We start from the raw sequence: 12,271 nt of genomic DNA, 5'->3' as shown, positions 1-12,271 counted from the left end.
ACTTTTTCTCAGCTTTTCACTTTTACATATTAACATAGTTGTCAACATTACTGGTCCTGATTTAGGTCGAGTTACAATAGCAAATTTTTTCAGAATTTTAGGTGAAAATCATTGTAAGCGGTTCATACAATGAATGATATTTCAACACAGTATGTTTCTTTGGTTAGGTGCATATAAATTGTAACTAATCAGTAAATATCCAAATAAAGAGATTATAATTAATTTATTTTATTGGTTTTACTTGAAACGTGATTTTTTTGCTCAGACAATTAGTATTTAAGAATTTACGTCGTACATACTAACAAGAAGTAGCTAAATAAAATAATATCTTTTAGATTTATTTATTACAAAATGAACATTTACAAATTATAAAACAGTTTATATTCTATTAAAAAATAAACAAAATTAACCCCTTGCAAACTTTTATTCAGAGTCATCATCCGAATATTCCGTTTGTTGAAAGTGGGGAAGATTTAAATAAAAACTGCAATATTGCTCTGGTATAGCTTTACCAGAGCACAAAGCAACAAGATCTTTATATTTTGAAGTGGTTATGGGAAGTAACCCATTATATGCTAAAGGAATTTTTACTTCCCATAAATCGTGTATATTTTTATTCCTGGATTTGGTAGCCCTTTTGCTCGATTTTGGTTTGCATTCTAAGTTTATAAACGATAATTGATCAGAAATAGGATCGTACTGAAAACTTATAATATGTGGTTGTTCTTTATATATTTTTACGTATTGTATTTTCGACCAGAAAACTTGGCGTTTATCTATATCTAAATCCCAATTCGGTATTTTCTTTAACATTGATTTAAAGTCCAAGATGTCATTTTGACTTAGTTCTTTCAAATCGTATGGTTTGCCTGTGACTTTAGCACACCTTATCAGTGTATACCACTGTTGTGGTACATAAACAACTTGGTTCTTTTTTCTTCGCTCAATTAAGGCGTGCATTGAATCACCCTCAGATTTAGAGTGGCCTACCTCAAAAAACGTGTGTGTAATATTAATATTCATCATCTTAGCTGCATAAATATACATTAAAAATATTATTCGATTTCGATTTTGTCCTCCACAACAATCTGAATAAAATCTAAACTCTAATGCTCCACCAGCAACTTTTCTCGTAATAAAATCAAATAGCGCACTACTTATTTCATTAGGCCCCTTTTTACCTGTGGTTTAATCCCATGCATAACAATAACCTTCCGCAGATCCAAGATCAAAGATAGTAAAGTTATACACTTTAAACTTCCTTTTATAATAAAACAATGATACCTCTGATTGGCGCGTAGTTAATATTTTTTGCAAATGAAAGCTGGCAGTTACAACTGTTTCTGTTTTCTTAGACACCTCTTTATCGCGATTTTTGGCTGCACGTACAACACATTTATTTGCAATATGTAAAGCATATTCTTTTTCTATTTGGTCTTTCTCTGCTTTAGTGTTATGTAGATTGCAAGTAAGACACAAATCTTTTTTCGGTGCAAAAAAACCGATATTAAAGTCAGTATTGAATATGTTTCTGTACTGACTTTTGGTGGCTGGTTTATCGCATGGGTGATTCTCTAACATCCATTCATTATATATAGTGAATACAATTTGGGAAAAGTTAAAGACTCATCAAAATACATCTTACTTGTTCTTTGCCTTACGTAATGGGATTCTTTTGCTGGAATAGAGTTTATATGCGCACGAATCGAATTTTTAATACTTTCGTCCTTTCGTCTACATCATTTGCCCTGTTCTTGTGGCGACCACGCATATCTTCAGGTATACGGGCTCCGCCTTCATGACTATCAATTTTTTTGAATAGTGTAGGTAACCATATATCTCTTATGTTAAAAGTGTCCAAAAATATTTTCTTACAAACTTGAAGTCGGTGTTCTGCCAACTGCAAATTATATTCATATGTCCAGTGTCTTCTGGACTCTTTTAGCTTTGCAACTTTCCTCTCTTGTCTGAGAACATAAGTCTACATAAATATTCGCTTTATTGGTCATGATCAGCCATTGCCCAAAAATAATTAAATAAATTGAGTCTATCATTTTCAGATAATTTCGATTTTCATTTTCTGGTACATTTATCGTTACATCCAGGTCCCAGTTCTCTAATTTTCGATAATTTTCCAGTTTTGCCAGTATATTCTTGGTCAGAGTTCCTCAGTTTCTTCAAGACATTCATTTTCCAAACACTAGGATCCCTTTGTCTCTTCCTTCCAAGATTTTTCTTCTTGGGGTATTGTTTTTCTTGCAGACGTATCTAATGGTGAACTTGTATCTGCGGTGCATGTAGAAGTTTCCACTGTCGATGTATCTTGAGCGTGCAATCCACTGTGACCATTGATTATCGGAGTTTCATCAGTAGAAGTTAGTTCAGCAGTGAATGATATAGGTGTTATTATTTTTGTTTGAAATTCTAAACTAGTATTTTTATGTGAGTTTTTACGATTTGAGGCATGCTTACTATGCTCAGCAGTTAATAATATAGAATTTACCTCCTGACTATATTGACTTACAATGTTGTTCATTGTAATATTCCACTACCTTACTTTCTTGTATCACAACTTACAATGCATGTTACAATGTTTGAGTAAAAAATTTTCATCAATAATAAAAAATTTTAATATTGTAACATTGGTTACAACGTTTTTTCCACCCAGTGATCAAAAATTTGCACTTACAATGAGGTTATTTTGTTAAATAACTTTGTAATTACATAAGATAGGATAAAAGTTCTTAGACCAAATTGAAGGTTATCGTTTATAGATGCTATTTAAACCATAGTTGAAAAACATTGTAAGTGGAGATACAATGTTTTTCATATCAGGTGTCATAATATCAATTCTGCGAAAAATTTTAATCCCTTTGAAAATATGTGGCCATATATGTATACAATGGGTAAGTTATCAGAGTTTTCCCTTTAAAAAAACACTCTTCGGTCATTTTAAAAAAATTGTCTTAACAAAAACACTCAAAAATATTATGAAATAAATTTATAGTTCGCAGCTACTTCTAAAGATTTATAAAACTGAAATATACCATAAAATTATTACAACAAGTAAATGATTATCAATTATCAAACATAATGAATTAATGGGTGCGGAGTTTAAACATATGATGACGTCACGAATCGTTTTGGACTGGCTGCTATAATTTGAATTTAGAGTCGTCTTTAGGGGCCAAACGAAAGACAAAAACAACTTCTTTTCTTTGATATATATTTTAAATTATGTTCTGTTGTGATTTATAACATTTTTTTCGAATTTAAAATTTTATGCAAGTTCCCTATTGATATATCAAGCCCACGTACTATAGTGACAAAGTGTCCGATTTGCATCTGCAACTTTAAAACACTTGCAGCTGCTTCTTTTCGGTATTTAATCGTTCTCTAATATATTTACGTTCACCTCTTGTTGCTTTTCAACAAACCAATTTCATTACACTTGCAAATTCTGATTGGAAGATAACACGACAGACTGACTTCTAGGCTTCATCGTTTATCCATCGGTTGATGTCTTCTTTATGTAGACTATTACCTCCCTTAATGATTATTTACGATATTAAAGACAAATTAATTACTGAAAAAAATTTTAATTGTTAATTTATATTCTCATAACGTCATTTTCTTCAAGAAAAGATGTGAAAGTGTAAACCGATGATTACATTGTAGTAAATATGTGGTCGTTAAATATCTTAAATACGGTTAGGTCTGGATCCCGCGTATGAAAAAAAAGTTGATTAATAGCAAGCTGAAAATTTGTTAATAACTTAAGGGTGTCTAGTTGGATAAACTTTGATACATGGAAACACTGGAACAGGGGTAGTTTTAATTGTGGAACAGGTTAAAAATTTGGAACGGCCAGACCACGAAAACGGTACATTTATTTTGTCCGACAGAATAGACTTAAACTCTCCGAACAGAGACTAAACTCTCATGCAAAAATCCGACTGCTATTTATCACCTGTCATAATTCCTGTCATTTGACATATTCTACATGTTCCACTCATTAAAACGCCCATTTGGTGATAAGTAGCAGCCTGATTTTTGCATGAGAGTTTAATCTCTGTTCGGAGAGTTTAAGTCTGTTCTGTCGGACGAAATACATGTGCCGTTTTCGTGGTCTGACCGTTCCAAATTTTTAACCTGTTCCACAATTAAAACTTCCCCTGTTCCAGTGTTCCCATATATCAAAATTTGTCCGACTAGACACCCTTAAGCTATTAACAAATTTTCAGCTTGCTATTAATCAACTTTTTTTTCATACGCGGGATCCAGACCTAGGTAGTTAAGATTATCTCTGAGATATCAAAAATTATGTGTATAAACGTCACTGTTGTATTTTCATTTAAATTTGAATTAACTTATTTACACGAGGAAGGCAAATAGTCCCAACTCTAGTTATTTTGCCTTTTATCGCGATAGAAAAGAGGTTTGCTTTAATGAGTGCAAAAACTGGAGCCTAGTAGTGTTCGTCAAAAGTAAGAGAAGTTAGTGCCTCTACAATCAATGGCTCGCAAGTTGTTCTACAATCAACAGCTCGTAAGTTGCTCGACAACCAACGGCTCGCTAGTTTGCCGGTGTAACAGCCTAGTTTGTAAGGCTTTTTTTGTGTATGGACTTGGTGCAGTGTTAAATGCAGCTGAGGGCCCTCTTGAAGACCAAATGCAGGGATTGAATTGGTAAGTGGACCTCTTTGCGCCTCATTTAATTCATCATTTTATTCCTTTTTTGCTCATGTTTAAGTTTTTTTATTGAACCGGTGTCAAAACTCCTTTAGAAAACAAAGAATCAGCCCCTATTTGAGATCGTAACATCAAAGATCGCACATTTTGGTCACTTCGAACGTGGATATTGTTTTTTTGAGGTGTTTTGATAGTTGGTTTTTTAAAGAATTTAAACTTTATTGCTTTTATAATTAATTGTTCAATTATTGTTGGGGTGGCTTGTTTTTCCTCGCTTGTATACAAAATTGCTTGTTAACAATTAATTTTGAATAATATAATAAAATTTGCATTTTGAAATAACGCCCAAAAAACATTGCGTACAGTTTTTGCTTCTTTTCTTGTCTAGCAGGTAATGTCAATTGGTTGACCTTGAATGTTTTTCAGGTATTCAATACACAGAATTTTGTGAGTTTTCAAATTTTAAAGTCCTCGCCTTTACGGCAGCTTGATAAGGATTCTTGTTTTTTGATAAATTTATTAAGTTTAATTGTTTAGGTCATTAAACTTGTAAAATATTAGCTATTTGAATTTATTTATAGTTAAAATTGCGTTCTCTTTATGCCAGTGGCAGCTTGACCAGGGGATCGTTGATTATTTGTATTTTTAATTTTATCGTTGATTACGTTAAACAAATTTTTATTCTTTTTTTCTCCATAATGGCTGATAAATTGAAAAAATATACGTTTCAAAGGAGAATGGCAATGAACGATTTAGAAGCGTTATTGCGTTTATCCCATTCTTCTCTTACAGAGGTTCATAAGCAGTCGCTTTTTCGTGTTCGGTACTCAGAGTTAGACGATGTTTTGGAGAGTTTTAATAAAAATCATCAAAACATCGTTACAAATCTTTTGAACTCTGAACCTACGGATGCTCAATTAGATTCTGAGGACATTATTCGTTCCCAATTTTTAAATGATTATTATCAGATCAAGGCTAATTTCGCGGATCTCTTTGAAAATGATGATAATAGTCAAAAAAATGAGCAAAATATCGCCGCTTCGAATGCAGTACAACCTCCTAGTAATGTTCGCTTGCCGCAGTTAGAATTAGTTAAATTTTCCGGTGAGTTTACGTCAGCAATTACTTTTTTTGACTTGTTCGATGCGCTTGTGCACCGTAGACCTAACGTTGATGATACGGAAAAATTAACGTATTTGATTCAAAGTTTAGAAGGGCCTCCTTTAAGGTTAGCTAAATCCTTGCCTTTAGCTAGAGAAAATTATGTTAGGATTTATGATAAATTAAAAAATAGGTATTTAAATAAAGGTTTGCGTGCAATGGCACATTGGTGCAAAATTAAAGAAGCTCCCGCAACTATGTTTAAGAATTCTGATAGTTATAGTAATTTAATTGATACCTTTTCGGAAAATTTATCAGCTTTAGAAAATTTGGGTTATAAAATTTCGGATTTTGTGTTAGCTTACAAAATTCTCACCAAGCTTGACGAGGAGACTCACCAACGGTTTGAATTATTACATGGGTCTAGTGAAATGCCTACTTTTATTCAATTATCTGATTTCCTGGAAAGTCAATGCATTTCGTTTGACTCATCCTTGTTGTCGCCTTGTTCTCCCAATGATTCTAATAGAAAAAATAAATCGCCTTCTAAACACAATGCAAATAAAAATGGTTCTAAAGTCAATAATCGCTATAGTTTTTTTTCGAAGCCTAATGCGACGACTTGTTTGTTATGTTCTGCCGATCACCATTTAAAAGATTGTTCTTTATTTTTAAATAAATCTCCTTATGAACGGTACAACGCTTGTAAGAGAATGCGTCTTTGTTTTAAATGTTTAGAAAAACACGATTCTCGTAGTTGTAGTGTCACCTCTCGTTGTTGTCATTGTAATTCATCCCACCATAGTCTTTTACATTTTAAAAGTTCTGAAAGTGCCACTCAAGGCGCTACTTCTGTTGCTGCCGTTCCAACTACTGCTTCTTCTGATGCTCAGGTTAATACTGGAACATTGAGCTCACATGCTGCATCATTAGGTAGTGTTACCTCAAAAAACTCGAGCGTTTTGTTAGCTACTGCTGTGGTAGAAATTATGGATGGTTGTGGATTGTATCAACCTGTTCGAGCTTTAATTGATGGGGGCAGCATGACCTCTTTTGTATCTCAGTCTTGTATTCGTCAGTTAGGTATTAGACATTCTTCTGCTACCTTATCGGTACAAGGTATTGGTGCTATAAAAAGTACAGTGGTTGGTCGAGTTGATCTTCAGATAAAACCTGTGGATAGAGTGGATCCTATTTTTAATTGTGAGGCGTTTGTGTTGCCAAAAATTTGTGAGGGCCTACCCGTTGTTAGTTTGGATGTTGGGCATTGGTCTTATATTGCTAATTTAAAGTTGGCAGATCCTCGGTTTCATCTATCTGGTAAGGTGGACTTATTGCTTGGAGCTGATATCTTTTCTCAGTTATTATTAGAAGGTAAAGTTCAAACTCCTAGAGGTATGCCTGATGCTCTTAATACCGTTTTTGGTTATGTCCTTACGGGTCCCTGTAGTTCGGTTCCTATGACATCTGCCACCTCGTTGTTTTGTCACGTGGATCAAATGGTTTCGTTGGAGGAGTCTGTAAAGCAGTTTTGGAGTTTAGAAACTGTTCCTGAAGTAGAATGTTCAGCTCCTGAAGATATTCTTTGTGAGAAAAATTTTGTTGAGAATGTTTGTCGAGACGGCTCTGGTCGTTATACCGTTGCTCTACCTTTCAGGGAATTATCTCCTGTTTTTCCAGGAATGTTTGAGTTAGCTGTAAATCGTTTTCTTTCCTTAGAAAAAAGGCTTTTGAAAAATCCTAATGTTTATCAGGAATATTGTACCTTTATGAAAGATTATTTGGATTTGCATCATATGGAGCTTGTGTCAGAAACTTCTCGTCCATTATCTTGTTACTATATTCCTCACCATGCTGTATTAAAACCTGATAGTTTGACTACCAAGTTGCGAGTTGTATTTAATGCTTCTGCTCGAATTGGAAATCAGAATTCTCTTAATCAGTGCTTGTTTACTGGAAAGAAACTACAACAAGATATTTTAACTATTTTATTGGGTTTTCGACTTCATAAATATGTCTTATCCACGGATATTAAGCAGATGTATAGGCAGATACGAGTTGAGAAAAGTCATTGTGATTATCAGAGGATTGTTTTTAGATTCTCTCCTGATGAAGAGTTACAGGAATTTCGGCTATTAACAGTAACTTATGGTGTATCGTCTGCTCCTTTTCTTGCTTTAAGAACTTTGTTGCAGCTGAGTGAAGATGAAGGTAGAGAGTTTCCCCTTGCCGCTGAAGTTTTGCGTACGAGTACTTATGTTGACGATATAGTGTGTGGTGGTGATACCTTAGAAATTGCGCTAGATCTTCGGAATGAGTTGATATCCTTGTTATCTCGAGGTCAGTTTGAATTGCGTAAGTGGTCGAGCAATGATATGCGATTATTAGAAGGTCTACCGGAGTCGCATATTGGTAAGAAACCTATTTCCTTTGATGATAATAGTTGTTCGTCACCTCTAAAAATCCTTGGACTTGTATGGAATGCACAGTTGGATTGTTTTTCTTTTGAAGTGACAGCTCTGGACAAATCTTGTACTAAGAGAAGTATGTTGTCTGAATTGGCACGAGTGTTTGATCCTGTAGGGTTTCTAGCTCCCATGACTTTGTTCACGATGCACCTTATCCAACGTTTATGGTTGTCCGGAATCGACTGGGATGACTCTCCTCCAGACTCAATTTGTAAAGTTTGGAACCAGTATAAGGAACAACTGTTATCCCTTGCACAGCTTGAAATACCTAGGTGCATGTTCGTGTCCAGGTATATTTGTTGTGAGGTACATGGGTTTTGTGACAGTAGTGAAAAGGGTTATGCCGCTGTTATTTATTTGCGTTTTGTTCTACTAGATGGTCAGGTTTGTGTCTTTTTTGTTTGCGCGAAGTCAAAAGTGGCTCCCATAAGAACTGTAAGCATTCCACGTTTGGAGCTGTCCGCTGCAGTTCTACTATCTAAACTCATGCAGTTTGTAGTCAGAGTATTAGATCCTAAACTTAAAATCGCAAAATTTGTAGCTTGGTCCGATTCTCAGGTAGCTCTAAGTTGGATAAAATCCTCTCCTCATCGTTGGAAAACTTTTGTTTCTAACCGGGTTTCATATATACAGGAACGCCTTTCTCCTAATAGTTGGTTTTATGTTCCTTCTGCTCAGAATCCCGCTGATTTGGCTTCCAGAGGTGTTTTACCTGCTCTAATGTTGGAGCAATCTCATTGGTTTGCAGGTCCTGAGTTTTTGTATAACACCGATCCCATTCCAGACGCTTCCTGTTGCTTTTCTGAGTGTGCTGAAATGCTTGATGAGGAGCGTACGGTAACTTTGGCTTGTGTTAATGATGAAATTTTCTTGAGAATCTATTGAATGACATTTCCGATTTCTCGTTTATACGACGACTTATAGCTTGGATCTTGAGGTTTGCTTGGAATTCAAAATTCCCCAATGATAAGAGAGAAGGTCCCTTAAGTTCAAAGGAACTTTATGAGTCGTTGATTATGCTAGTTAAATATACTCAACATCGATATTTTGAAAGGGAGTTCGAGGGAAATGTTTTTTCCAAACCTTTGCGAAAGTTGTCCTGCTTTATCGATGATCAAGGAGTATTACGGGTTGGCAGTCGTCTTAGATATTTGTCTGTTTCGATTGATAAGAAATTTCCTTGCATCCTACCTCGCGAAAGTCCATTAACTTATTTGCTGATTGATTATTACCATAAACGATACTGTCATGCTGGGCTGCGTACAGTTAGTTTTTTGCTTGCTCAGTCATTTTGGATTTTGTCTCCTAAGCGTGCTATACGCTCGGTTTTGTCAAAATGTATACAGTGTTGGAGGCCCAATCCTAGAAATTACCAACCTCCAATGGGTAACTTACCCCTAGTTAGAATTTCCCAGGTTAAACCCTTCCTGAATTCAGGTATGGATTTTGGTGGACCGTTTTATGTTGTGATGAATCGCTATCGAGGAGCTAAATCTTGTAAGGTGTATCTTTGCCTCTTTGTTTGCATGGTCACCAAAGCTCTTCATTTAGAGTTAGCTAGTGATTTATCGAGTGAGACTTTTCTCTCTGCTTTGCAGCGTTTCATAGCTCGTCGTGGTAGGGTTGATAATTTATATTCTGATCGTGGCAGTAATTTTGTTCGCGCTGCTAAATACCTTAACCTCATGAAAAATTCTGCTTCAAATGAAAATATTTCCTTCCATTTTAATGCTGCATCTGCTGCCAACTTTGGCGGTTTATGGGAGGCGGGAATAAAGTCAGTAAAGACGCACCTAGCTCGCGTTATAGGCGATCAGATCTTGTCATATGAGGAACTAAACACGGTCGTAATTCAGATTGAATCGTATCTTAATTCTAGGCCCTTGACCCCTATAAGTTCTGATCCTAATGATTTGTCAGTTCTAACGCCGGGTCATTTTTTAAATCTAGAACCTCTTTCGGCTGTGTTTGAACCTCTTGATGGAGCGTATATTCCTGCATCTCATTTGATGAGATGGAAGTTAATAAATCAAATGCATAAACCTTTTTGGGAACGCTGGAGCAAAGAATATTTGCATACTTTGCATCAGCGCAGTAAATGGACTTCATCCGATAATTTAAAACCTATCGAACTAGGAACGATGGTCCGTATAAAGGATGATAATATCCCTCCGTCGCAATGGCGTTTGGGACGAATATCCCAAGTATTTCCGGGACAGGATGGAATTATAAGAGTTGCGGATGTTAAGACCACAAAGGGAATTCTTCGACGCCCCCTGGTCAAGCTGTGTCCTCTGCCTATCTAAATAATTCCTTAGTTTTTTTTTATTGATCTTGTTATTAGTATGATATTGTTTAGTTTTTTTTTGGGATTTATTCCAAAGTGCCATGATTTAAGTTATTTTTTTTTGTTTATTAGCTTGTAATAGTTTTAAAATGCACCATTCAAAGCTGCATTTTGGTGGGGGAGAATGTTGTATTTTCATTTAAATTTGAATTAACTTATTTACACGAGGAAGGCAAATAGTCCCAACTCTAGTTATTTTGCCTTTTATCGCGATAGAAAAGAGGTTTGCTTTAATGAGTGCAAAAACTGGAGCCTAGTAGTGTTCGTCAAAAGTAAGAGAAGCTAGTGCCTCTACAATCAATGGCTCGCAAGTTGTTCTACAATCAACAGCTCGTAAGTTGCTCGACAACCAACGGCTCGCTAGTTTGCCGGTGTAACAGCCTAGTTTGTAAGGCTTTTTTTGTGTATGGACTTGGTGCAGTGTTAAATGCAGCTGAGGGCCCTCTTGAAGACCAAATGCAGGGATTGAATTGGTAAGTGGACCTCTTTGCGCCTCATTTAATTCATCATTTTATTCCTTTTTTGCTCATGTTTAAGTTTTTTATTGAACCGGTGTCAAAACTCCTTTAGAAAACAAAGAATCAGCCCCTATTTGAGATCGTAACATCAAAGATCGCACAGTCACTAGTAAGATACGTAAAGGTACTAAAGTCACAAGTATGGTGGCAGAATGTTCAGTAAGTATATAAAATAATAAAGTGTTCAATAGTAAATACACTTATAAGATTCTGAAACTGTTTTGTTGTGGCATGTTTAAGTTAAATATTATATTTTCACTCCGGATATAGTTTTTAAAAAGGATTATTAATAAAATTGTGTTAAACAATTTCCAAGCTCAAACACATTTCCCTCGGAGAGAAGTATTAGGCAAGGAGACAATATCTTTCCTAAACTATTTACCGCCTGGTTACAGAGTGCTATGAGGAACAATATTGGGAAAATATTGGAGTCAACATAAATGGGAAGTTTCTGAACAATTTAAGGTTTGTAGACGACATATTCCTTATTGCAGACCGGGTATATCATGACTGCCAACTTCTTCAAGATTTCTGTAGCTCTTATTGTTCCTTCTATAGCGACATTAAATAGTGACTTTGATAGAGAGTCGCCTTGTCGTACTCCATTTGCTATTTCTATATTTTTGGTGATTCCGTTATCTGTAATTATTGCTGCAGTCGATCCTTTCATTGTCATTTTCGTAAGCTTTATAAGTTTCATTGGTATATCTAGGGTTTTCATGTCTTCTATTAGGTAGGGGTCTTGGTAAACTGCTAAAGGCTTGCTTGAAGTCTATGAAAAGGATGTGTAAGTCGATATCATGTTCGTAACATTTCTCAATTGACTGTGTGATTATGTGAACTGCGTCTATTGTTGACCTTCCCTCTCTTAATCCGTGCTGGTAGACTCCTATTTTAGTTTCAATGTATTTTAAGAGTTTTTGTCTGATTAATGATGTCAATATTTTGTAGCAGCTGTTTAACAGTGTTACTCCTCTATAGTTGTTACATTTTGTGGTGTCCCCTTTTTTAAGAATCGGAAATATCCATCCAGTTTTCCATTCTTTGGGCATTCTTTCTTCTTCCCAAATCCTTATTATTAGGTCGTATATTTTCCGTTGTAGTTTTTTTCCGCCTCGTTATCTAATTTAAAGACTTCCCTCAGTT

General features: G+C 35.3%; 1 protein-coding gene across 1 annotated transcript; it reads left to right on the top strand.

Moving 5' to 3' along the window:
- Nucleotides 1–5,389: 5,389 nt before the first annotated feature.
- LOC126885513 (uncharacterized) lies at nt 5,390–9,145 on the top strand. The gene is made up of 3 exons (XM_050652094.1): nt 5,390–7,599; nt 7,891–8,566; nt 8,894–9,145. The coding sequence occupies exons 1-3, from the start codon at nt 5,390–5,392 to the stop codon at nt 9,143–9,145; spliced, it is 3,138 nt and encodes a 1,045-aa protein (XP_050508051.1).
- Nucleotides 9,146–12,271: the final 3,126 nt, after the last annotated feature.

Source organism: Diabrotica virgifera, chromosome 5 (genome assembly GCF_917563875.1).
Source record: "Diabrotica virgifera virgifera chromosome 5, PGI_DIABVI_V3a".
NCBI classification, from domain to species: domain Eukaryota; kingdom Metazoa; phylum Arthropoda; class Insecta; order Coleoptera; family Chrysomelidae; genus Diabrotica; species Diabrotica virgifera.
This window is presented reverse-complemented; position numbering and strand designations above follow the sequence as displayed.

Bases quoted from the DNA above. Each gene is read 5' to 3' on its own strand.
- LOC126885513 (XM_050652094.1), top strand. From the start codon at position 5,390: ATGGCTGATAAATTGAAAAAATATACGTTTCAAAGGAGAATGGCAATG. The intron at 7,600-7,890 runs GTCAGAAACTTC...GATTGTTTTTAG, and splicing joins TTGCATCATATGGAGCTTGT to ATTCTCTCCTGATGAAGAGT. The intron at 8,567-8,893 runs GTACATGGGTTT...TCATATATACAG, and splicing joins CCAGGTATATTTGTTGTGAG to GAACGCCTTTCTCCTAATAG.